General features: G+C 43.5%; 1 protein-coding gene across 4 annotated transcripts in view; it reads left to right on the top strand.

Moving 5' to 3' along the window:
• The window catches only part of EDA (ectodysplasin A), a 103,353-nt gene that overhangs the window by 64,681 nt on the left and 11,362 nt on the right, over positions 1 to 27,310 (top strand). For all 4 annotated transcript variants that reach the window (XM_064518476.1, XM_064518475.1, XM_064518474.1 and 1 more), the window contains exons 2-4: positions 1,376 to 1,481; positions 21,943 to 21,972; positions 26,577 to 26,756. In XM_064518476.1, coding sequence (XP_064374546.1) covers positions 1,376 to 1,481; positions 21,943 to 21,972; positions 26,577 to 26,756 — 316 coding nt within the window. The remainder of the gene's footprint in view (positions 1 to 1,375; positions 1,482 to 21,942; positions 21,973 to 26,576; positions 26,757 to 27,310) is intronic.

Genomic DNA, 27,310 nt, shown 5'->3' with positions numbered 1-27,310 from the left:
CGTGGTGGCTAATGAGGCTCGCAGGAGAGAGCTCGGGAGAGCAGAACTTGCCAGCAGTGAGTAAGCACTGGCGAAGGAGCTCAAGGATTGGGCAAGTTCTGCAGAGAATTGGAAGCGATTGCATCAACGTTTGGGGTTTTGATGATTGCCAGCCCCTCCATAATCCCGGTGTTAGTAACTCAGTCTACGGCAGGAAATTAGAAAATCTGCCGGCAGCGGGGGGTGCGGGGGCTCGGGGCGGCGTTGCTGTCGTCACCCCCAGCGCGCTGTGCTGTGCCCGTCCCTGTCCCCGGTGCCATCCGGGCTCAAGCAGCTCCGGCGCTCCCGGGTCCTCTTTTAACTGCGTTCCTAAAGCAAGCTGGGTCTTGGGGGGAAAAACGAGAACGAAACATGGGCAGAATTTGAGGCTTATTTCTGAAAATAAGCCTCAAGGTAGCGACTACAGAACTCCGTGTTTCGAAACTCTTTCTGTGTTTATAGTGATTCGTGCTCGTGGCTGTACGTTCGATATGGCGTTTTCTCGACTTTGCAGACATTTGGGTCAGGTCGTGTGCCCTCAGTGGGGAACGTGCTTTCACTCGAAGCTGAAATGTGCTGCTGCTTTTTGGGATCACATTCATTATTAAGATTGAATTTTTAGAAGTTTTACAATGCTTCCAAGGTGATTTTTATTTAGTTAGGGAAAGTGGATGCCGTTTTGAGAAGGATGACAGAAATAACTTTTTCAGTACGGATTGGCCCACTTTGAGGGGAGTTTGGTAGCAGAGGGACTGTTCCCTTACAGAAACACACGATCCTGCTGCAGGCTGCGTAGGTGCTGGAGTTCTTGCATGAAATTCCCAACTTTACCCGTCACTTTGTGTTACACATCTAAATATCATGAACATTACGGTGTTTCCTTTAATGAATGTGTATGTGCTGGTGCTTTAACTCTTCGGGGTGTGTTCAAACAGGGACCTTGTCATTCACCACAACCTGCTTGCAGCAGAGAGCATTATTAATTCCCACGTTTTAAGTTGCCCAAATAGTGTTGTTCAAGAGAATTGACATTAGAGCTCGCAAGCTCTTGTTTCTTCTTCCCTGGTCTTTGCACCGCGGATGCGCACGTGCTGGTTGCAAACACAAGTCCTCTGGGGGATATCACAGCTCATGTGTGACAAGCCACGTATCGTACATGACAAAGCGTCTTGCAGCTCCAGTTCAGATGAATGAGGCGTTCCTAAGGGGCTCTCCAGCGTTTCGCTTCAGCTTTCCCTCCCAGTTTAACGGAAGTGGTTGCGTTTGGGAGGAGCTGGTGTTCCGACTCCGCGCTCCAGGATACGCAGCTAAGCCAGTTTGCTTCCAAGGATGCTTAAACTTGTTCTTGTTCTTCCAGCTGGCCTTGCTGAACTTCTTTCATCCTGAAGAAAAGTTGCATGTTGGAGAAGAAAGTAGACGCGTCCGTCGAAATAAAAGAAGTAAAGGTAGCGAAGGGCCTGATGGTGAGTCTCTAGTTTTACTTGTTACTGCTGCATTTGCTGTGTTTTCGCAAACAAGCAGAAGACTGACACTTTTTCAGATCGTGGTTATATACAGAATTGTGCATGTGGGGAAAAAAAAAGTGACATCTGTGCCTTGTGGTAGCTTCTGTCTAACTTTGATTGCCTTCCAGATTACTAGTTCCAGTAGTGCTAATTTCTGCAACTGTACTTCTAATAAGTTTACTCAAATTAATGTTGCTTGGTAATTTTATCCTTGACTACTTCTCTATTAGAGAGACTCTAAGCTCATTTAAGGGTGTAATTTGTACATTTGTACCTATATTTTTGTTCTATGCATCTGTCTGGGATTAAAATAATGAAGTTGCTTTTCTAAGTAGTTTTAAAAATCAGCTGTGAGTATGTCTGCATTACAAAACAGCAACCGCACTGTAATTGGCCTTCTCAGTGCAGTGGAGGGTCACAGATGGATTTGAAGCCCGTATTAAGAGGAATGAGAGTTGTATAGAGCTTGTATTAAGAGAGTGGAAAAATACCAAAAATGTGAAATATTTATCTGTGATTTGATAAATATAAAAATGAGGATCTGTGACTCAAACCACAGGCGTCTTGGGCTTCCTTGGAGGCATAGGTGTTGGATGACTGCTAGACCTCTCTGGTGTTATGGTACAGAAGGAGGTTCTGTGTTGTGTCCTCTGGGCATCAGCTGCCGCTTCCCTTGTGCTGTCACTGTCCCTTGGGGAGAGCCTTGTCCTTCAAGTCTCCTGTTTCCTTATGCTCAGATGCCAAATGACCTCTCTTCTTGCGTCTGGTCTCTTTGTTTCAGACCCTGCAATCGGTTAGACTTGGTGTGACAGCACTCCTTCCCTAGGCAGACACCCTCATCATCCAGCTCTTGATGGGCTCTATCATAATGCAGTTGTAAATGCACCTTGTTACTATCTATTAGGTGGGATTTTTTTGTTTTTGTTTTTTTTTAAGCATGGATTTCTACTTTATTCTGTAATCTGGAAATGTCTGGGAGATGGAGGCTGTTTCAGATGATTCCGCAGATGCTGAGATGCTACGGGGAAAAAAAAAAAGTAGTGGAAGCGGGAGCCAGGCTTTGTGGGTCATTTACGGCTTCACAGTGCAGAGACTGTAGGAAGTCTGTAGGGAAAGCTGGGGATCGTTCATGCTCTGCCTGCAAGCGCAGCCCCCCATAGATATCCTGAGGTCTGGCACGTGTGTAAGACATGCATGATACGGGCCAGGAAAACTGGAGACAGAAAACCATATGCTTCAGGAAGGAGGGAGGGGACAGCATTGCTGTCATTCGTGATGTGTGAAACATAGTGGTATGAACCTCAATTTACTCTGGTTTTGAAGTTACTCATACGGCAAGATTATGAGCTCCAAAAGCACTGTATCTATAGGGAAATGGAAGTAGAAAGAGAGGGCATGTCCTTTGAACTGTTGATTTTGTACGACACTTTTGACACCGTCGTTCTTCTGTGTTCTCCAACAATTGTATTCTGGACACCGAAAGCTTGGTTCTTCACACAGCAGTTGTTCTCTGAAACTCTTGAATGTTCAAAGTGCGTTTTAAAACTAAAAATGAGTGTTGCCAAAATTATATATCATGCTTGAGGTCATGTAATGTCACCTTTATGTTCTTGTAAGGGCCAAAATATTTAGGTAAAGTATAACTTAGGGTGAGTAGTACACCTTTATTGTGCCAAAAACACAACTCCCAACTCTTGTTGAGAACATAAGTAATAAATGCCAAAATTAAATCTGTAACTTCACCTTCAGCCCCTTCCCCAACCCAGATCCTGCCTATTTTTGACACTAATAATTGAATTTCAAATGCTGTCTTTTCATGATTCTCCAGTTCTGAAATTGAGATGTGAAGATCACCTTCTGTATAGGGTCCTTGGAAGAGCTTGCTAGCTTTCTTACTGGAGAAAATTTCTGTAGGGAGAAGAAAAGGAGATTGAGATTCTCCTTGGAGACCCAGGAATAGGCAGAGGTGTGAGCAGAGGAGAGGCCCGGGAGGTGCCCAGGAGTTTAGATTATAGGTCACTCACCTTGATTCGAAACCACGCTTGGAAGCATCTCTCGTTCAGCGCTTGGTGACTGCGTTTTCTTCATGTCTTTCAATGAAACTGTTGCTACTGCTGATGTTTCTCCCCTAACAGCAGAAGCTGCTATTTTAAACAAAACAGAATTTGGAGTAAGAGATGCATTAGAACAATTTTAAAATAATTAAAGCAGCTAATTGAACAGTCAGCCCACCACTAAGTTCAACCAGTAAAATTTGAGCTGCTTATCTGCCAAATGAATGTGCGCACGTTTTGTTAGAACATGTGTTGTTAAAATCTGTGTTTGTCCTGTTTGAAGGCAAGGAGAGGACCCGCTTCCATGTGCCATCATCTAGGATATGAGGGAGAGAGAGACATAATTAAATAGTGGTCTGTGTATGGCCTCATGCCCACTAAGCTTGTCAAGTCCTAACTGTGCTTATAATCTTCCTAGCTATCGTTAGTTTTCCTCTTCAGCATTCCTGGCTCCATGAGTTTCCCATGTTCCCTGAAAACATCACAATTTCACAGTGGAAAATGTTTCACTGTGGCTGTGCTCCAAGAAATAGCTTCATGAAACTCCCAGGGTTCTTCCTTCCGAAATGTTGACAAGTATGATGCATTTGGTACAGACTCACTGAGTGATTCCAGCTAAATGTGGTCCGTCGTTTTTAGAATCAATTTAAGGCTGGTGCTCAGACGACTTGCAGCCAGGTTCCAAATCCTTCTGCACTGACTCCTTGAAATCTGTTCCAGTATCTCTGCAAGTCACTTGTATGAGTAGCAACTTTCCGCTGTGTGTGAACTGTTTAAAGTTAGTGCTGCAGGCAGATGTTCGATAGAATCAGTCGAGTCCGTTATGCTGTCTAAATACCGCTTTTACAGCGGCAGATGTGCCGAGACTTATGTTATCGTGAGAAGTAGTTGCTGAAAGTCGGCAGGCTGTAGAGACTGCTATCTCATCATCTTTGCTGCTAAACGAAAACTTGTAATTCTTCTGTAATGCTTCAGCAACTTGCAGTGCGTTCCCAAAGTTGTTTTATGTTCCCTGAATGTAATAAAGTCAAATTGTTCCAGAAATGCAGCACATTCCCACCAACTGTATGTCTTCTTGTAAATTAGGTTTTTGATCCCTTAAGGTGAAGGCGATGTGCAGAATTGTCATAGTGGCAGGTCATTTTCCTCGTGACATTAGTGGGACAGTTTGTTTGTAAGCACTAGCTTAGTCTTCAAAATAGCTTGGGGAAAACCAGGTATTTTTTGCATTATAAAAGTGCACCACTTTTTTATTTTTTAAAAAAAAAAAAGGAAGAGCAAGATTACATACTGTGGGAAAAAGTATCCCGAGTCCCAGATTCTGTTGCTTCCTCGTTGCGGGACCAGGCTTCCCCCTGGGGTTTCGGGTAACCCCACGGCGGCGGTTTTGCGAGCGTGGAGCTGTGTGTGCTGGCGTGCATCCGTGCGCAGCCGCAGGCCGTTCCCCCGTGATGCGCGGCCGGCCGTATGCATCACGCGAGGCAGCCCCAGCGGGGAGCCGCGCTGGAGCGGTTTCAGCTACGCGTAGCCCAAGAGCCTCCATATGGCCAACGGAGTTGTGTTAGGCAGAGCAGTACATAGCACCTGTAAGCTTTCAGCGTAGAGGTTGTCTTTGTAATAACGGTTAAACCAAAAAAAAAAATCCCTTTCTTTTCTAGGTGACTTCTGTTGTTTGTTTTAGGTATGCGTGCAGGAATCTTATTTTGTGAGAGGCCCAATGAATCATTTAAAAAAAAAAAATCATGTCGTGGCATTGGTAACACTGCTTTCTTCATGACTTTTGTAATGGGAAAATTGTACAAATCTCCAATCTCAAAAGAGCCTCCAGAAGATGGATGGAAAGAAAGGCAAAACCTCGGGCAGGTCAAGTTAAACTGAGGACAAAGTTGTGTCTCATCAAAGTGTGGGATACGGCAGCCCCCCTCTGCAGCGGGGTCCGACCCACTCTGGTCCCTTCCTCGGAGGGGGCTAGTGCTGCTCTTCCCACCCTGCTTAATTTTGGTTTATATCCCTCCATGTGCAGTGCCCAGGAACCAACTTAGCAAGCCGAGGTCGTGTCCTGGGATGAGGTTCCTACGCGGACGCGGGCACCGCAGGCGCTTGCTGCTCCGGCTCGCTCCCGCGCCGTAGGCAGCTTCCAGCGCTGCTGTGCAATGGGTCGCTCTGCCGCAGGCGAAGAGCAGTGAGCGCAGATTAATGCCTCCCCCGATCCCGAGGAGCATATATCACGTTTCAAGCCAGCTTCCTGCACGTGCCACCAAAACCAGCATTTGCACAGCTTTACAAACCGTCACCTTTTTTTTCCACTTTTCAAGGAACAGAATTATTCTCTTCACAGGTCCAATTTAGGATGTACTGTGTATTACCAACTCCACCTGCCACATAATTCGTTTTAGTTCACTAAAACTTGACCCTCTCCAATGCCTCTTTTTTTTCTTTTTCTTCCCTCACTCCTTTTTGTCTTGGCGTATTTAATGCTGCTGTGGAACCACTTTGGCTCCCAGATTAACAGATCATTCTGGAGCTGGTAATTAGCAACAGTTGCGCTAAAAGGAACCATCAAGAATGTTAAATTAGTCCACTTTTAACTAAACTGTGTGTGAAACGCTGCCGGGTCTTTGCTAGCGAAGCCAAAACATGGGAGTAGCATGGTTGTAACTACAGAGACAATTCCGTGCTCTTGAGGCCATAAATAATGACAGAACATTTACAAAGCAGATGTCAATAGGACTCTTTAAAAAACATTGTTTTAAAAAAAACTAATTTCTTTTTCTCCTACTTCCATCTCTGTTCCCAGTTAGATCCCTGCAGTGTTGCTTTCCTGGTTTGTTTGGTTTTTGTTTTTTGGTTTGGGGTTTTTTTTCCTTCCTAGATTTTTTTCCCATTGAGCTTGGTGAGAAGCATAAATGATCATTATCCACCCCCAGATTTGGAGCATGGCAGCTGGAAAGAGGCTGAGCAGATGGCTGTCCTTAAGCTGACAACAATTTGGTTCCTACTACTTTGGCAGTCCTTACTGCCGAGGAAAGTCCTTGATGAGAACTCATTGGGTTTAGTGCTGCAAATGGGTTTTGTTGCAATGAAAATTAAATTCCTCTCACTGGGATAGCAGAAGTTGGTCTAGATCCCTGCTTTTACCTGGAGCTTTGAAAATAATATGCCAACCACGTGGGTTCAGTCTTTCAACCTTTTCTCGTTCGGAGCACTGTTGTTCGGATTTGTTTCTGTGTTTTAAGATGGTTTTGGCAGCAGTGAGGAATCAGGCAGCAGCAGCCAGAGCGTGGATTTTGTTTCCCCGTTTCCCTCTGCCTCGCGGGAGGAGAAGCCTCCAGGTTACTCCCGGCCTGAGAAGGGCTCCCTTCTCCGAGCGTCTCTGCTGGGCTGTCCCGGGCAGAGCTGGCAGGTCCTGCGAGCTCCGTGTTTCGTGCTTGTCTGTTATCCCCTCCTTACGTAATGCTGCTGATGATATAGTAGGGCTTTTTGTTACACAGATCACAATAGCAACTTTTCCTGCTTGCTTCCTCTCCGTCTAAAAGAAAAGATATATCCATCTGACTCCAGAGCCCTGGAACAATTGGTTCCTTTGTGTCGGCCACATGCAATTCCCCAAAGTCTAGGAATTCTCAGAAACGCAGATGTATTAAGGGCGATAGAGCCTCATTGTGCTCAGAAACCATGGTGATGAGCACTCAATAAATAAAGAACAAGAACATTTCCTGGATACTGGAGCATAGGAGACGGTCCCAAAAGAAAGGCTCACCAGAAAATACTTAAATTTCTCTGATTTCCCCCAGAATTTCTCTGTGATTTCTTCCAAAGTGGGAGAAGGGAGGAATTAAGATGATGCCATTGCAGATGTGTGAACCTCCATGTACAACCTCAGTCTCTTTCCTGTGACATCACTGTCAGCACTTAAAACTACTGTGGTGAAATTATGACTAAAGATTATTTGCAGATCCTTACTTGTCATTCACATATCTTTCACCTGTGCTAATTATAAGGCAGCCTATTTGTGTAAGCTCCTGTACTTTGGGCCCTTTTCTGCTATGAAGATACATTGATAAAAATTTAGGTAACTTATCTTTGACCACAGGCTTGTGTCTGTGCTCATTTCTCATGAGCATTTCCACTGAGACAAGATCCAAAGGAGCTTAACAACTGTCTAAAAATGCAGAATGAAGTTTAAGTTGTGGTTTTCAGCTCTGTTACAGTAGTGGTAGATTAATACCAGGTCACTTCTGGAAACAGGTGAAACTAAAGGTGAAGGTTCTCTAGAGAAAGGGGATCTTCCTGCTTTAGGTATAACTTTTAAGAAAATATTTTTTTTTCAGACAGCTGAAATATTAACAGTGTCCTTGGTTCAAAATACTCTGTATTCTTTTTTTTCTTTTTTTTCCAATACTGAAATTACTGTAAGGCAAATTCATTGAAGTATCCATGAACAATCTTTGCTGAAGCATATCTTGGGAAACCATAGAGAAACAATTATCATCCCAAAGCATGACCCTGTAGATATCCAGACAAGACATAATTTCAGGGGAGCTCCATGCAGGTAGAGAGTGTTAGGAAAGCAGAAGTGTTAGCTTAGTTGCTGAAGCATAGTTGTTATTTCCACTCAGAGATTTTGAACCAGCTATCTGGGAAGTGCGGGATGTTGACAGCCCGAGTGGTGGGACTCATTCCTGCAGCGTGCACGGATGGCGAGGACTCCACGAGGCTGTACGACCTCAGCCAGCAAGAACGCACCAGGGTTCGAAAGCTAATGGAGTCCAGAACTCTTCATCCTACTCCGTTGGCACATTGCTGCCCCAACAGCATCCCAACTCAGCCGTTCGGTATTAAAAGCAATCAACTTGGAGAGAGATACGAACCTAATAGTGTGGTAGCCATGAGGAGCAGCAGAGGGAGGAACTGGTCCAGGTCATGGAGATCCCAGTGCAGCAGTCAGAGTGCCCTGATCTATATATGACCTTCGTGTGCCTCTGTCACCAGCTCTTCCTGTTGGATCTGGATTGCTCCAGAAGTAACCCTCACTTTATTGTTCGTGATATATTTAAAGCAGTGATTAGATTCACTCTATCTGTAAAGCTTCCTTGGTGTGTTTGTCTCTCCCATCCTGGTACCTCCCCCTCATCTCCTGTCTGCTTTGGGCCATGTAGGAGCATCACAGCTGAAAGATTTTGAGATGCTGGGGTTATTCAGAAAGCTTGAGAAGGGGGATCTAGGTTGCATTTTTAGTTCCTTATGCTGATGGAACTTTTGGATGGATTCCAGGGTTGTCCTGATAGATTCCCACTGCTTGGTCTAAGGTATGTGCTTCAGCAGGCTTTGCTAAAACTTGAATTAAATTCTTAAACTTTTTTAAAACTTCATTTTAAACAGGGACCAAAATTTTCAGGATCGACTGTGATTCCATATGAATTTTATTTCTAAAAACTGGGGCTTTTCATATAATGCCTCAGGTCAAGTATTGAAAAGTTTAAGAATATTAAATAGTTTCTTCTTTTACAAAACATGGTCAGTACTAATGAGAAGAAAACAGATGCTACAGCAGTGCAGGAATGTGACTGCATCTGAACTGTGTATGCCTGATGACGGATGCCACGTACCAGGCTCTGTAAATGGTAAAATAAACTAGTAGTTGGTGATTTCTTTCCCACAGTATGAGAGAGGCTCTGTTGTCTGTCTTCCTGAAACGTTTGCAGCTGAGCTTTGATTTTTGTGAATAAACTGGCTCTTTGGCCACCTCTACACAGTATTTTGCAGGCAGACACAAGTTTGCTTAGCACATGCTCCAAGTCCGTCTGGTCGCAGGTCGGCTCTAACACAAAAGCTGTGTAGCTGGTGCTGAGCCTGCGTGCCTTTCTGAGGGCCCGGGTGTTGTATTCAGATTCGGGGGTCTGCTGTCGTCATTACATAATATCCAACTTCAGCAGATCAGATAGAACAAGCTTATTTTTCTGTCTTTGGGAGCAGGGGTGGGGATTGAATAGACAAACTTATTCTTGCTGCTCTGCTGATGGGAATTGTGGAGTTGTGATCAATTGTGCCTTTCTGGCCTCACATTAAAAATCCACTCAGTTATATTAGACCAGATGCATCAACTATAAGAAAGGAAGTGTAGTATTGCACAAAGCTAAAAAACGCTACCACCAGGAAATTATTCAGGGCAAAAGCTGTGAATGTGACATGGTAATTCGGTGCTTTCATTAGGGCTTTGTTGGCTGTGATGTATAGCAACATTGTTGCATTCATAACTGATCTCATTAATATGAGCAGGGTTTTGTTAAGTACGTTAATCTCTTTGAAATGACGTGAATGGGTAAACTCAGAGCTGGCTGGGCCAAATAACACTGCGCTGTCATGACTGCTCTAAGGACATGACCGCTGCAGGAGGCCCAGGCTTTGCAAGGAGCAGAATAGGCTCTCTCGCTCCGATTCCTTTCAGACTCCTGCAAACGTCAGTATACGTATATGCGCACGCATACATCTTCAGACAGACATCTGTGCTATTCCATGTAATTAAACTGTCAGATTACTTAGCAGGCACTGTATTTGAGGAATGTTCGTAGAAGCTTTCAGTCCAATTCTACAGTTACATACAAGAGGAAGAAAAACATACGTAAACTGCTGCAGAGATGAGATAGCTGAACAGATTCCCTGACACCTGTCCTTGATTCCTTATGGATGACTGTAGTGGGGAAATGTGTTTTTTAAATCGCCAGCAAACAATTTAAGAGAGCCTTTAATGCACTTGGTTAAAACCTTGCTGCAGAACCACTTGGGAATCGTTTCTGCTGGAATTCATGACATATGTTAGTTGTTTATCTTAGTGGGATATGACTTAAAATGTCAGAATGTTTTGTGTTAAGCAACAACTGAGTAAAACAAACAAAATAAAAACACAGCTGTAATACTAGGCTTTAAATTGTTAGATTCAAATAGGAGGTATTGATAAAGTAAGCAATAGGCTGCAGTGATGTATAGAAAATAAGCCCTGCAAGTCCAGCCAGCAAGCTGAAAAAAAGCCTGTAGATACTTGAGTTGGAAATAGTAGTGGTGTCTGTCAGTTCTGCTGTAAAGATGCAGCTTTTGGAATGCAACCTAAATGCCTGGAGGCAGAGGCACATCCTATTCTTCTTCCACAGCCAGCGGGAGTGCAGAAAACGAAATACAGTGGCCACGGGTTCTGGTGTGAACCCCAGGAACTTGTTTGGGATTGATTGTGTGGGAGCGGAGTTAAGAACGGTGGAGATGTATGATTGTTTTTTTCATTTTTTGAGAAGTCAGTGCAACAGTATTGAGCCAGCAACACTGGCTCTGCAGTTAATTGGGAGCAGGATATTGTCTTTGCTCATGAACACATTCACACTGTGGTGTGCTTACACCTCGTCAGTGGAGACTGGAGGGGTTGCTTTGTTTTTTAATCTTCACGTTATCGATAGGGTGTCCTGATATCTTGCCTGCTCTAAGCAATATATAAGTATGCAGGAGTAGAGCCCACCTCAGTTCTTCCCAGCCATCCCTGGTGCCTCTCTCTTGCTTCAGTTTCATTTCAAATCCTTCAGAATTGAGGTGTTTCATTTTAGTTTGCTGCAATTTTTCAGTTTTTCAAGAGCAATGAAAATGAGAGGCTTCAGCACAATGAAGAAACAAAGTTCCCTGACTTTCAGATTATCAAATGGCAAGGTTTCACGGGATTTCTCAAGCCATTTGGGAGGATGGAGTCTCGTGCTGCCCATGTAACTCTCTGGTCTCGTGGAGAAGGCAGGCATCAGCTGCGGGACGGAGCAGAGTACGTGCTGGCCTCCTGGAGCAACACTGCAAGCTCTGCCCCGGAGGCTGAAGTGGATCCAGTGGGATTGAGGAAAGAAATTAAAGTCAGCTGATCCTTCTTTATGTCCTACAAAGTGATTAAAATTCCTGTTGCAGTAAATGAGGGTAAGTATGCTTTTCTGAGGAAAAAAAAATAGAGTAGTGATTTTCAGTAGAATTCTTCTGGTTGTTAGAGAAGCAGAGCTAAGATCATGGAGTAATTGAGGGTGGAAGGGACCTCAGGACGTCATGGGGTCCAACCCTCTCCCCCAGAGCAGGACCAATGTTGTGACACATGTGACAAGACAGCAAAGGTGGCAGATGGCTCCAGGACTGTTGCTGTTTTGGTCCAGTTCTTCTGAGACCCACACACCTATGTTGTTCCTCATGCCAAAAAGCCCTTGTGAGATGTGCAGGGCTGGGTGGGTCTGTGCCCGCTCCGGTATGTCCCCCCCTCACATGGCACCTGGCAGTCTACAAATTGCACAGTCCTTTTTAAGGTGGAAAAACCTGGACAATGCATGAGAGCAGTTACAGTCATCCTTCTCCTTCCTCCAGCCCAAATAGGGTAGAGCATGGTTGCTCTACAAGATACCTTTACGTGGACAAAATGAAACAGGTTTTTGACTGATCTTTTCTTAGGTTTGTCTCTCTTGCTCGCGCTTCCATTCTGATTATCCTGAACTGCTCTAACTAAGGACTTTTTCCCTTTAATGTAATTAAGGGTCGCTTTAAAATACATCACGACGTACTCTCTCTGTCCCCCAGTATCTCAGCATTTTGGGATTTAACCGTCCTCAAATTCCTTATGAGTTTGGCTGAGTTATTCCTACATGTGAAGAGCCCCATTTCTTAGTGGTCAAACCAGGTAAAAATCTCTCTGGGTTACTGTGAGGAGGAAAAAACAGCAGCAACATAAAGCCTGCAGTTGTGCGATGAGATCTCTCATAGTCTGAAGCTGTCTGAGGAAGGGAGCTCTTGGCACTCTGGCTTCTAGTGACACTCCGGTGACCCTGGAGACTGGGCAGGAACGAGCTGTGACTTCTCTCTGTTCATTTTTAGACTGATGGGGTCAAACTGAAGTCTAGTGTATGGGATCAGAGGAGTAAGGAGAGAGCAGGCTACTGATTCACAGAGCTCCTGGAACAGGATCTGATCATCTGGATGGCACATGCGTGCAGGCTTGTCCTTTGACAGATGGCTCAGAAGAGAAGAATAGCGAGGCAGCAGAAAGCAGCTCTCATACCTAACTCGCCACAAGAGGAATGATTCTCAGCCTCTGCTGTTGATACACAAACTCTTCCCAGACCCTCCGGCCAAGAAGCACAGTGTCCCCAGAAGTCTCAGAGGAGACCTCAGTGCGGGACACTTCCCCTTGAGACATATGGAGACATAGGAAAAGTCCTTGAAGGAGATGAAGAATAGCTTCAAAAGTGGACGTAGCCAAGGGAGTGCCTCAAAAGACTACAAGATGAGCTGCAAACTTCTTGATCTCAAGGGCTGGAGGAAACTGGCTGTGAGTGTTAGGCAGTTTAATTCCCCGCAGGGGTGAGGTATCATAAACAAAGAGTGTCAGCTGTAAACTGGCACCCAGCCAGTTTTGGGGACTTAGCGGCCTCTCATTCTAGAGTATGATGGGGTACCATTATCTTCTGAAGCAACTTACAGGACTTGCAGGTCTGCTGTACGTAGAGGTTAAAGGAACTGAGCAGCAGGGTAGGGTGAATCCTCGGTAGTGCTGTTGAAGGAGGATAGCACTAGACAGAGGACAAGGAGGGTATGCCATTTTATGGGAGGCCAGCATGGAGTGTCTCAATTTAAGACGTAGCCAGAAAAAGAGAATTACGGGTGACTGTGTCCGCAGGTGAATTTTAAGGAGTTTAAAACAAAATTGAAGCAAAAGCAGAGAGAGAAGCGACAGTGATGGTTGAGAATAAATGAATGGCACTGGCCTCTGCCCTGTGTACTTATATATCAAGCACTGCTGTTTCTTCATCCTTTTTTTTCCACTTTGTATGGTGAACTCCACGTTCAGTTATACAATATATTCAGATATATTGGAGTTAGTAATAGCCTTGTACCTGGGACATCCCATTCCGACCCTAACTTGGATCCAGCCATTTTGCCTGTAATTGCAGACAGTATCTTTCCTCCACACTTGAGGGAAGACTACCCCTCTTCATCCACCCCCCCCCCGCCAATACTCTGGCAAGTCAAACCAGAAGTTTTGAGAAATACATGATGTGTTTTACTTATGGGATATTTTCCTGGATTTATAGTTCATCATTTTTTCTAAATATTTTGGAGTGATAATACTAAATTTGATCTGCTCTTCAATATCTGTTGCCTTGTTCTTTGGAATTAGTAGAGAAACACTTTATTTTTAGGGGAAAGGAAAAAACTCATCTCGTTTCAGTATTTGTATCACTGACTAATATTTCAGTAGGGTCCAAGAAGCTTTCATCTGGCTAGACCAAATTTCCTGAAAATGTTGAAAATGTATTGGTTCCAAATCTCCCCAAATCACATGTTCTAGATTAAGTATGCGTTTGAGAGCTAGCATCCTTCTTTCCCCAGCTCCACCGTAGTCTGGCATTAATAACATTGCACTTAAAAATATTTGAAAAGTGTTACATATCTCATACCCATGTGAATGAAGCAAATATTGTTACACTAGTTCTGTAAACCAAAGAATGGAGTTTCAGAGGTTTGAACAAAGGGGATTTGTTTGATCTTGTCCTTTGAGACAACTTACCAAAGAATGTAGTAGATTCTCCATTGCTTGGGATTTTTTATCTTTGAAGTAACGCTTCAGCTTTTCTTTTTTTTTTCTTTTTTTCTTTTTGCCTTAAAATTGGTCAAATAGAAGACAAAGTGATTGACAGAAGGCTTGTTAGGTAGGACTTCTTGTATACTTGATCATCATGATGGTTCTTTTGGGTCTTAATGTTTGTGAAAGTTGACAAGGCTGGTTAGACAAGGCATAGACCTTGGAATTGTAAAAATTACCTGAACAGTTGGTTTGCTGCTATTTTTTTGGAAAGCTTCAAGTGGCAGAGAACTTCCTTCCTGGAAAGGTGGAAACTTTCAAGGTTGGTAGACACTTGCTGGTCAGAGGCTTATATGAAAGATGGAATTTATTATGGATTATTAGGCAGAATAACAGCCTGCTGGTAATAAGATGTGAATCCTGTGGCACTCGCCCACTGCACCGTGGAGCCTGGGTTGTTGCTCTCTGCTTCTGTTTCTTCTCTCTCCCACTCTCCGTTTTGTCTGTTTCGATTCCAGGCTCCTTGAAGACAAAAATCCTTGTGTGCAAATGGGGCATCGGCTGGGACTTTTATATGCTTCCAGAATGCCATTAATAATGGTTTCCCAACTAATGTCCAGGAGCTAGACTCAAATCCTGTTAACTTTCTATTCTCTAGGAGTTACTCGTGGATTTGGGCAGTATTCAGAGCTTTGTCTGAGATTTATCAAGTGGGCTCTTTCTTAAAGCAGATGATTAACAGGGTTAACACAAATTTCCGTAGCTGTTGAGAACAGTGGTCACTAATATTCTTCTTCCAACTACAGCCAAACGTTCACACTTCAAAGAAAAGCTGTAATTTTCTTTGCAGTTCACAAAGATGGTGTAGTTTTGAAAATGCACATATTAGATAAGTTATGTGGAGCTCCCTGCTTCTATGTTTCTCTTCAAAATTAAGGTAGATGTTCTTGTTGGAAGTAGCTATAGACTTAATGATTTCACCTAGAAGTTACGTCATGCTTATTTTACAAATGAGTATGAAGGGAAACAAGTTAAGTGACATTTCTGGAAGCCGCTAACATCTCATTAATCATCAGGATTTTCTCTCTGATTCAGTTTGCCTTTTCAACCTGGGATCAAGATTAATTTCTCAGTACCTCTGTTTTCTCCTCTGCAGAAGGCAGAAGGGGGACAGTAATGTGGAGAGCTCTGTGTCCACCCTCACAGGGGCTGATGTGAACGGTTCAGTTGTGTTACCTGGTCTTACTTATCTCCCGAATGAGAACTGTGCTTAGGCGAGAAGATAGTATCATGGTAACTTTGGCCTAGGAAGGTAGAAAAGGAATGTCATAATAATCCCAGGAGCAAGCAGTGAAAATAGAGTGAATTCTGGAAATGGGTTGGTGCGGTCTATAGATGCTATTACAGTTCTTGTAGCGTGTCTCTTCATAATTGGTTTCTGAGATAAACATAAGTCACCTTAAAGACATGAGTGGATTTTCTTCATTTTGTTTCAATGTGGTTAAATATAGCTAATCACCTGGCAGATCTACCAGATATGGCCCAGATGCCTCTCTCTGTGCCAACTGGTTGTTACGGCCTTCTTGGTGCTCTGTGAATATAGTTATAATTACATCTGAAGTGTAAAGCGTGGGTATTTCTTAACTTTCTCCAACAGACCTTGGAGGAAGTCAGATATTTAACCTCTCCAAGTTTCTCTGTAAAGCGTAACCCTATTCTTCCCTCACCCCAGAAACTCTTTGCTCTGAATTTAATGTGCATGCTGGTAGAGTACATTAGCAAAGCTCACTGACATCGTTCTGCTCTTTGCAGCTGAGAATTGGAGAAAATTCAGCAGCTTTCTCAGGTACTAATCCTTCGTTTGACGGATTCCTATTATGTCTACCTTTTATTGGTTTTATATGAAGCAGACATAATTAGAGATCTGTTCCCATCAATAATATTAGTTTGAACTGCTTTGAAGGAATTTGAACTATTTCTTGTTAATCCACACACATAACTAATGAGTGAACACAGGTTTTTTTTTTTAATATCCTATGTGTATCAGCACATGTCCTAAAGAAGTTTTTGATATTTTTATATTTATAGTAAATCATAGCAGTATGTAGCACGCAGAAAGTAAAACTGGAAAAGAAATGTAAGCTCTATTCATCTTTATAAGAGAAAACATGTCAAATGTAATATCTTTGAGTTGCATCGCCGTCTGTTTTTTTCTAAAAACTTTGGCAGTGATCCAGCAGATGTTAGGTCTGCAGAGCTGGGGGCTAGAACCTGTTCTCCGAAGCTCAGTGAGGTGTCTGCTGCTGCTTACTGTGCCACAGGTGCAGTGGTAGTGGTGGTTTTGAAATTATGGCTTTCAATAGGAGTAGACAACAACAGCATAACTACTTTCCAAAGGGACAGACAAATTTTTGAGAGACTTTAAGGAGCTCCTGTGATGCCAGAGAACTCGGCTTTGAGCCAGAAGATGCCCTCCAACCCTGCATTCCACGATCTCTCCATTCAGGAGGTAGGAAAAAGCCTTCTAATTTCCAGCTTAACCATCTTTGTGACTAACTTGCATGTGATGTGTGCCAGAGCTGTCCTTTAAGCCTTAATAAGTCATCTTCCTCCCTGCCTGCTCCCCGGTAATGTGTTTATAGCAGTACTCATTTCTTTCTCAGGGTGGACAGTCGCATCTCTAACCAGACAGGCTCTTCTTTTTTATTTTCTGAAGACAGGCAGTGCAGTCATGTCTGTCTGACCTTTGCAGGAGTTATTCTGTCATCTTGTTCTCATTTAAATCAGTATTTTTGTATCAGGATTGAATGAATTACTCCAGATTTTTCACCCCTGTTTACAAAGTGGTTCAGTATTTCCCTCTCTCTGCTGGAAATATTTCCACTGATAATTTGTAGGATTGCATTTCCCTCTTTCCTGGCTGCATTGGAGAAAATCATTGCATACGCACTGTTTTTTCCTCGGCTCCAGCTGAGCAGCTCCACCATACAACAGAAATGTTTATTACTCCCTATGTCTAATTTATAGGGCTGTGCATTTTGTACGACTGAGTCTCGTTCCATGCTTATTATGGTATTCTTCAAAGCCATACATTTTTTCCTCTGTGATATCCTAGTCCTCCTCTGTATTAGCAGTTCTTCTCAACTTTCTTTCCTGCGCCAAGAAGAGCTGAATAGAAGGGTTAAATAGAGCTGATAGCTCCTCCGAGGAGGGATTGTTAGAGCACAGGCATAGATTTAATTTCAGATGAAAGACGGGAAGTATAGAAAGGGATAATCTTCCCTAAATCTTGGCATCTGCCTTGGCCTCCAACACAAGCAGAAAGCATGCAGAGTGGAAGGAGAAGCTAGGTGAGATACTAGGAGGAAGTACAACGGTATGGCACGAAGGTGTGTGGACAGGCTAGATGCTTGTGAAAATTTATGGAGAACAGAGGTGATGTCAGATGGAAAGTAAACATAATATTGGCAAATTGGAGAACAGACTGAAATGAAAGGATGATACCCTGCACTAAGTTTCTTCCAAGGTTAATCAACTGCATAAAGACAGAGTGGAGGGACCTGCTAATAGCTGTGTTGAAAAAGATCACATGCTATATTGAGTCAAAGCCTGAATACAAGTGGATGACATCAAATATTGAGGAAAAATGCAAACGAAATATTGAAATACATGAACAGGACTTTAGCCTAGAAGATGTACGTCAGCACTGATGAGACCTCATCTAGAGGACTGCGTCTAGTTTGGGGCGCCAAAGTTCGGGAAATGTATTGATCAAAAAGTGGCAGAAGGCATCTAGAAGACTGCTATTAAAGATCAAAAATCTGGAATGGGCACCTGGGATGAAGGATTCAATGGACTGTGGTGGTTTACCCTGGAGAACACAACTGAGTGGGAAGATGGGTCTTCAGTTACAGAGGTCTCGTGCAAGGAGGAAGTAAGGAAATAATTTCAGTGTCCCTGGCATATGAAGCAGGATGATAAAATTGTAGTTAGGGAGATTTAAGCTAGACACTGTGAGAAGTTTCAAGAGTGATTATGGATTTCCTCTGAAGGCTTCATCTTTGGAGGTCCTGGAGAACAAGTCAGGCAAATGCTTGTTAAGAATAATCTAAATGTAGTTAATCTTTCTTAATATGTTATTGATCATCCTTTTCTGTATGCTTCCGTATTAAAATATCTTTAAAGAAAATATTAAAGAATTACTACAGTAACATGAAACTCGTGTCACTGCCTGTGCAAATACCTGTGAAAATATCTTAATGTCTCTCATGAGATGATATTTATTTCCTTTGGCAAAAAGAACTTGGAAGATAAGTGGGTCTGGGTATATTTTAAATACAAGAATCATTTGTGTCTCTTCCAGTGATGACTCTGTGTGTGTGTGTGTGTGTGTGTGTGTGTGTGTGTGTCCGTCCGTCCGTCCGTCCGTCCAGAAGATGCTGCCACTCTCTCTTGTAACAAAAGTCCACATACTTTAAATAAATTGCCTAGCATTTTCTTGATTGTTTTTTAATACAGACACTGTACAGGCTGATTTTGCTGCTCATACGTTTTCTGGTGTTTATTGCTAATAGATAAAACTAGATAACCAAAGGGTAATATGCGTTAAACTATTGCAGCATTTAACTGGTTTTATTGTTTAAATATTGAGGCATGGCCTTAGCAAAGTATGGCAGAAAGGATTTGTTCCTCCTCACGCAGATGTTGGGCTATGTATACCAAGTACAGCAAAGTGTTCAAGCCCTGCGCCTCGGCGCCTTTCGTCTCAAAGGACGAATACATCTGCCATTGCAGTGGAGCTCTGCTGCCCAAACTCAGTGCGAGGCTTTGTTAGCATTTTAGAGTAAATTCAGGAAGGTCAGATGAGTTTACCTTTTTGAGCAAAAATTAGGCAAGTTCCATCTTGTGTTGTATCGGATGAATCTTACAGCTCTCCGCTGCAATTAAATTATCCATCCCCTTCTGTTGGGAGACGAGCAGATGCAAACCCCAGAGACTCAGAAGCTCCCAAGGCTAATAATACTGGTTTTTCATGTCAGAAGTATTTTTGTGTTTGTCGAAAGATCCACTTGCACAGCCGTAACATCCCTCTCTGCCGTGCCTGGAACAGATGCGCCTGTTGTAATATGGACTGTGAACATTGACATCGCATGTGGTTCTCATTCGTCCCATTCATCTTTGAAGCTAATTGGTTCCATCCATTTCAAATGTGTTTGGCTTGCCGCAGTTATTTGTACTTTCACTCTGGTTATAGCGCTGGTGGTGTGATATATATAACATGAAATAAACTCTCGTGACTCCAAGGTCTGAAGAGACACATACGCAGCACTCGCGTTTTGCTCGGCATTTTTTTTAAATTACACCCCCAGACAATTTTTTCTCTTCTCTGCAAGTGTTATTAACGAGCTGGTGCCGGAGATGAGGGCCCGCAGAGATCGCTGGTGCCATCGTCGCTAATTCCGCATTGCGGGAAGCGTCGGAGCTCAGAAAATGCAAAAAGAGAGGAGCCGTTTGGTGTTTGCAAAACGTGAAAGGTTTTACAGTTCACCTTTTTATACTGGTCCTGATGTTTTGTTTCGCTGTTACACCTTAGCGAGGTATTAGTGCTAGCATTACTGGAAACCTCTGTGGTGTCCCATCTGCATGTTGTTTTGAACATATGAAGTCATAGTAAATTAAAACTAATATAGATAATACCAGAAATTTCCCATCACACCATAGTATAATGCATGGCAATCAGGACTGCTGTTGAAAAGACATGAGTAAGATTCCTGGATATTTCTGTTGCTGACTCGAGACGCGCAGAAGCGCTGTGGTCCTTTGCCAAAGGTGCAGCTCGGTCCGTGCTCGAGGGGCGCGTGGGGGCACGCGGAGCCGGTCGTGCCGGGAAGGCATCGCGGCCGAGGGCGTGCGGCGAGCCGCAGCCGAAAGCGATGGTTGCGTTGCTTCTTCAACGCTCTAGCGTCTGACTAAACGTCGGCCCAAATATAAATTACAAGGTGCACTTTTGTTTCATGGTGCTTTGGTATTGGAAGAGACGAGTCCTGAATTACAGCGTTTTACAAGCAGAGTTACCTTGTGAATGCACCTCGTGCCTTTTTCTCTACTTCCCTGCAAGAGGAGCAGTAAATAGAGCTTCTTACAAAATTGATTTGCTTTTTCCAATACATGCCTCCTTGCAAAGGTGACTTCAGTCCTCAGTGTATGTTCAAACCCAGATTTTAGGTACATTGGACTGATAAACCCTTTTCCCTCCCTGGCAAGGTAGTGTCTGGGGATTTCTTCAGTTTACTTCTAATCCCTGATTAATTTTTGAGGAAACAGCAGCACATGTCTCTCACTTCACTTTCCACTGGTGTTTTGATGCTCAAAAAGTCCTGTAGTTTCTCAGTTTTGCTATAAATATTTTCAGTTCTTGCTTTGGGAGGCTTGTATTTCCAGTGTTTAAGTTACCCAGTTTATACTAATTCTTTGATTTTTTTTATTATTTTGTTATTGCTGCTAAACAGCTTGGCTTGCAGGCATTGAGCTGGCGCTTTCCCCGGCGAGCAGTCGCGTGAGCTCCCTTCCGACCGTCCCGGCGGTGGAGCAGAGCACGTCGGCTCTGACCCACCGTTTCCCAAGCTTGGCCGCTTTGAGCTGATACCTTTATTTTGTAAACAGATTGGTGTTCTGGTTTTGGGATTGATCTGATGAAAAAAATGCCGTCATGTAGCAAATTATTAGTGGTAGCCCCCCGGCTGGTCCCAAGGCCATCCCGCGGAGCGGCCGGCACGCAGGGTCTTGGCCCGTCTTGGGAGAGCTGTCCGGTGACGTCCACCGTGCTGAGCAGCTCACCGGGGTGATCCTCCACCTTCTCGACAGCCGTTGCAGGTGTAGCTGGATTTTAATTTTGTACTTTTGTGTTTTTTTTTTTTTTTTAACACTATTTCTTTATGTTGAAAAGTTTCTGTTACACTGTCCGCAGCAAGACGTTACTGGCCTTTTAAAATGCAAAGCCTTTTTATGATTTAGGAGATAGATTTTAGAAGAAATCTCAATCTCTCTCTTGTCCGTTGCTTGGCTAGGAAGAACAAAGATAAAGTTTGGTTTACAAGTCCATCACAGAGGAAAAGAAAAGAGCTTAGGTTTTTAAAAGTTTCTCTAGTGCATAATGGGCTGTTGGAGTCAGGTTTAACGACACAGAAAATTCATGTATCACTACTTAGACCATAAATGAATCCATTATCCACTTGAAAAATGACTTAGTTTGTATGAGTCATTTTTAAATGGCATCTGTTAAGTCTCAGGGTTTCTGCTGTCTGAAAGTTTAGCTTGTCATGCCAGTATCCGCAAATTCAGCGGACGCGTACAGTAAAACAAGACCTTATCAGTGACTAGAGCTCTGACTCCAAGGTGGGGAAGCCTCCGGCACCTGAGCTTTGCTGTTGTCCAGAAGCAGGTGATTTAACTTGCCCTTGCCAGAAAGCGAGAGAGAGACGTTCATTCTCGAAGCGTGCCCCAAAATTCACTGTATTGCGTTATATCAGCCGGACGGGCCATAGGTTGCTGGTTTGAGTGAAGGCAAAGCAACCCGGGGTCCTGGTAGGCTCTTTCTACCTCCACAGCATTTGATTGTAGATGGCAGAAAAAAGTGCATCTTTGGCTTAGCGTTTTTGTTACCCATTTTGTTGCAGCTCTAGACAGCCTTCTTTTTGGTGGTAGCCAAAAAGAAGGCTATTTCTTATTATTTCAGATGAAGGGGTCACTGAATTTCACCAGCTTTTCTTTTTCTTTGTAGGTCCAAGTTCAGTTAAAAACAAGAAAAAGGGTAAGTTTGAATTTTAACTTAATTTTACTGTAATGACTCCTTTCTGTGCCTGTGTTGAACTACCCTGGCTATGCTTCTCTTTGGTCAATGTGAATGAGCGGACGAATGCCCTTTCCCCTCTCCGTGAATGGTGAGGGATAGCAAGGTCCAAGTGCATTTTTGAACGGGGGGATATCCGTGCTCCCGTGCTCCCTCCGTGCTGTGGCGGGATTGCATGAGCTAGCCGGGCTTCGGGAGGACGGGTGTTCATTGAAGTTCTCCTTGAAAGCTACTGGAAAGTTAATTGCGTCGTACAGACGTACGTGCTAAACCCCGAGATGCTGTAGTTTGACGGCTGAGCGGAACCGAGTCTTGTGCCGGGTCTCGTGAGCTGCCTGCCCTTTGCCAGGCTCTCTGCAGTGAAACGCCCTTAGTTTTCGTCTCTGACTCTTCTACTGTGGATCAGTCTTTGGCAAACTCTGTCTCGTTCAAACCTTCCGAATTAAATACGCTCTGCATCTGGCTTCCAGATGCTTATTAAATTCAGAAGTACCATTTTATGTGTCCATTCGGTGTTGGTCAGTCCACAGATACTTTGACTTTCTTACCATGTTCTTCAAGCTGTTTGGAGCACGTAAGTGCTTTTGAAAATGCTCATCAGTGAGCTGTGTTCTTTGGCACACAGGTCTGCATTTCAGTGGCGGTATCTGGTGTTGTCCCTGTTTGTGTAACGGTCCTGGGGAATACTGACACTTACGCTCTTGTTTCCAGGAACTTGAGCAAGTCAAAGTATCTGAGCTGCCATATAAACTTTTTCTCAAAATAACGTTACGCTACCGATTTCAACAAGCGTAGTCTGACTGCCCGTTTTTGCTCCTCATAACCATCAGTATACTTTTGTGTACATTTTAAGAACTGTGGTGTGCACTTACAAAGCGTTATAGGTTGCAAGAAACGCATAAACAAACTGTGTGCAACTCATGGGCTCCCCCAGATGTACTTTCTTTGAAACACATGAAGCTCACCACTGATACAAGGCTTAATTTGTCAAGTGGCTTATGGAGGCATTTAAGTGAAGCACATGCTAATGTCCAAGCCTATGCAACAAAGCGTTTATACGTATACTTAATGTCAAGTTTGTGCTTATTACTTGGGGCCCTACTGTACTTAATTCTTATTTGGTTAAAAGAAAAGTTAGCTCTTTATCCACTTTACGTTATGCTCTGTCACTCGAAAGAAATTTCCATGCGTCCCAGAGTTTCGCATAGACCCCAGACTGCAATAATTGTATGCAACAACAGGCAGCGGCTCAGCTTCTGTGTTGTTTGCATGTTTATACTACTTTAATAGCACATCAAATCATTTTTACTCATTGCGTACAAACTCAAAACTTATGGCTGAGAAGCTGAGACAGGCTATAGTTAGAAACTTAGTTTATATTTACCCTCAAAAGTAGCATAAAATTTTATGTTCTGAAAATTTGTCCTGACAAAACTCTGAAACCCTAAACCCATGTTAAATCAGCTGAATTAATAGCAAGTGATGATTGCAGTATTCATAGCAATTTTGGAGTAGCAGAGGGATCTCATAGTACTGTATTATATACAGCTGTAGTGCTGTGTACAGTTCTATAATTTTATGGTACTTTTTTTTTTTAAAGAATTGTAGCTTATTGCTTGGTATATAATGATTAAGGAAAATATATTGCTTCTGCCAAGTTTGAGTTTTGGGTTCTGCCTAGTAATTTGGCTAAGGATAGAGACCTGGCAAGTTAGGAACTGGATGATCGAGACACTCACTGCAAAGGTATTTTGTGGTGGTGCTGGTGATTGCCGGAGGACACTTTTAAACCTATGTAGATTTATGAGATATGGCAACTTCTACATAAGAGCGTTGTTTGCTGTGCAAGCGCCGCAGATGCTATCTGCTTAACCAGAAGGATCGACTTTCTGTTTTGGTTCATTGCTGAACAGTAAATGCTCTCAAGAGTTGGATTTCGAGAGGCTACGTCAGCCTGTTCCCATTTCTCGGTTTCTTCCCTTGAGTGACATGCGCGCACTAATGCAGACACACATCTGCGTGGTGAAGTGCTTGTTCTGGTGGGCAAGGACTTCTTGGATGCCATGTGTGCTGCCCAAGAAAGTGACTCTTAGAGAAGTTTAGAGAGAGAAAAGGAGAGAGAAGTATCTCATTCCACACATAACCTACTAAAAATGTCCAAAGAGTCCTACTTAGCTTCCAAGTGCAGGATTTGTTGTACGTGATAACTTAGCTGTGGATGGTCTCATTCATTAGTAGATGAATCATGAGCTTCATACTTACCCTGTAACTGCTTTTTGCCTTGTGACTTTAACGAGCAGGATTCCAGTAACACAGCAAAGTAATTGGAGTTACTTGAAGGAGTGCATAGAAAATAAGTGTCCCTGTGCAGCTTCAGAATTATGTGCAATTGTTTTACTGCTAAAATAGCAGCTAATTTAGTAGCAGAGCAGATCCCTGAGACAGATTAGTTAAAACAGCTGTAATGTGTATTCCTCCTGGGAAGTAAAGCGAGGAGAGACAGCAGCAGGATCCTGACTTAATACGTATGATCCTTCATTAGAGTAATCTAGATTGAAGGGGTAATGAATGAAAAGAATTTACTAAGTATGCTTTAGGGGTGATAGGTAAGGATGTTAATTCAAGGTGATAATTTCCAAAGCATGTCGTTATCCTAAGGAAGAGGAGAGTTGCTGGAGTGGAAGGACGTTGGCTTGTTGCCAGCTCAGATTTGAAGGCACATGTCCACTAACCTGAACAGAAGTGCTGCTGTTAACAATTTGTCCCCTTAAATCTTTTGCCCCATTTTTGTAGGATACCAGTATTACTTTAATATTACTTTAATCACCTGTACTTGCTTTAAAATAGTTTTCTGCTTTAAATAAAAACAAGATAACGTTCTGTTTTCTTTAGATGTAGAAATAAAGACACTGAGAAAGACACACAGAAATAAAGGCACTGAGATTAATCGTGTGCAGTTGAATGACTCTCAGTCTATGCCCATTGCCTAAAGAAGTTGAGAGACTAACGTCTCTTCCAGCTGCAGGCAAAGTACAAGTTTTTTCATGATCTAATGAAGGAAGAAGACAGTGAATGCTTGATCAGACAGCTTGGGGAGGGACGCTGTGGCATATTAACTAAAACAGCACAGTTTTCCCTAAGGAGACTGGTGTGCCCTTGTTAACGGCCGGTGGCCATGGTGCATCCAGTGGAGAGTTGGATCCTTCCAGTCCTGTCTGACTACACCAGGGTTTTTTGTAGTTCTGTTCCATGACAATGATCCACATTTAGTAGAGAAACAAGTACATAAATGTGCTTAGAAACCATTCCAGTAGTCTTTATCTCATATCCTAACTGCTGCTGTCTGAAAAAGCTGTTGAAGTCTGTCCTACGGCTGCCTTTGCTTCAGCTTTTGATGAAATGATTTTGCTGTTTATAAAGCTCTTCGGCATAAGAGTTATTACAAAGCAGCATTTTAAAAACTGCATTAAACAAATATAATTCCTATCAAGGATCTGGAAAATTAGGAAATCACAGGTTAGGCTTTCCCTGCAGATCTCACTTCAGTCCGTTGTGTATATGCCTTATAAGAATTTTTACTTATATGGCTGCACTACTTGTTTTCCGTGGGACCCATCCATCTTCAGCGTTTTCATCCTCATGTTTGAATTAGTCCTTCCCTTATCCCTCTATCCAAAGCCCAAAATGAATATTTAATTATTTGAAGGCAGTGTTTACTGTTGTCTCTAACTGCTTCGTGCATGTTAACAAATGCATCCTCCTCGCAACATAAAAACATGCTGCTTTGTCTGTCTTAACGGTTAGGAAGCCCGGGGGGGAAGTGCTACGTCCCACCCGCAAGTTTGGGCCCTGGGTTTGCCGGCTGGGCTGCGCGGGGAAGGGAGGGCTGCTGAGAGCAGGAGCTGGGCTTAGCTCCGAACTGCCCTCTGCAGGAGTCTCTCTCCCTCAAACACGGAGATCAAATGAGACGTTATCACGTCATTAAAGATTATGTAATAATCCATACGCATACAGCTGGTTGATGAGATTACAACTATTTTCCATCATAAAATTGAGAAATTGCAGAGCGTTTAATCTTGATTTATACGATTTCAACTTCCATTGCGTTGCGTTGTAGTTTGTGATTCTTAAAATGAACTATTTTAACCTTATCACAGCAAATATTTTCAGAATATTTTGCTTTGAAAACTCAGTTGATCTGTTGACCACCTCTTAAGCATTCTGCCTTTCAGAAGGGTGTAGCTTCAAACAGAGAGCAGAAGTTTGTGGTCCCTGTTTATGGGCTCCGCAGCAGGTGACTCCGCTCCACTCCACAAAGATGGCCTTGTAGAGTGCATGTTCTGTGTTTAAATGTAGTTTTATACGCCAGAAGGAACCCGCAGGAAGGCAGCCTGCTTCCATTCTGCCAACAACGTCATCTTCATGTGTCTGAGCCTTGGTGGCCCCCGTGGTTCAGCTGGTTGGTGGCTCTTCCTCTTTGTGCCTTCTCGGTGCTTTCTTTTACGTAAAAGACAGTGTCATGCTCAATATGCAGAGAAGCTAATATTTGACCTTGTTTTTTCCAGGTAAAAAGGCTGGTCCTCCAGGGCCCAATGGTCCCCAGGGGCCACCAGGCCCTCCTGGGCCCCAGGGCCCCCCCGGGATTCCTGGGATCCCCGGGATCCCCGGCACAACTGTAATGGGACCGCCTGGCCCTCCTGGCCCACCGGGCCCTCAGGGACCACCTGGACTGCAGGGTCCTTCAGGTAACGCTTTCGTTTCACTTCTCTGTGGGCAGAGCCTTCGTAAGCCGTGGTGATGGGGCACATATCCCAGTGGCACTGTTACTGTAAAAAAAAAAAAAAAAAAAAAAAAAAGAAAAAATAAAAAATAAACGCTCCTGTCTGTGACAGTGGCACAGTCTGAAGCCCACTTAGTGTCCAAACGCGATGCAGGATCCCCAAGCAGGGCTTAATGTACTGTTCTCGAACATCTGTGTGAGGGGAGCAGGAGGTTGCTTAACCTCCCCGGAGGCAGCGGTTCCCCGGGGAGCGTGTGGAAGGGAATTGCAGGGGCCGCCGGCACAAAGTGACCCAAACCGGCTGCGGGAGCCCAGGCTCCTGGCTGCCTCTCGCGCTTATCAATTACTTTGTCCCGCCTAGAAAGGAAGAACAGTTTAATGGTTAAAGCACAAGACTCCAAATCTTGGTATTGTTTCTAGTAATAAATTTTCTTTCTCTGTGTGCCACTGAACTGTGCGGTTTTCTGAATCCCTGAGATGTGTACGCTGCTTTTCAGCATTACGGGGAAGCAGAAGCTT

This window comes from Dromaius novaehollandiae, chromosome 11, assembly GCF_036370855.1.
Source record: "Dromaius novaehollandiae isolate bDroNov1 chromosome 11, bDroNov1.hap1, whole genome shotgun sequence".
Lineage (NCBI taxonomy): Eukaryota > Metazoa > Chordata > Aves > Casuariiformes > Dromaiidae > Dromaius > Dromaius novaehollandiae.
The sequence above is the reverse complement of the archived record's forward strand: the minus strand, read 5'-3'. Positions and strand labels throughout refer to the sequence as shown.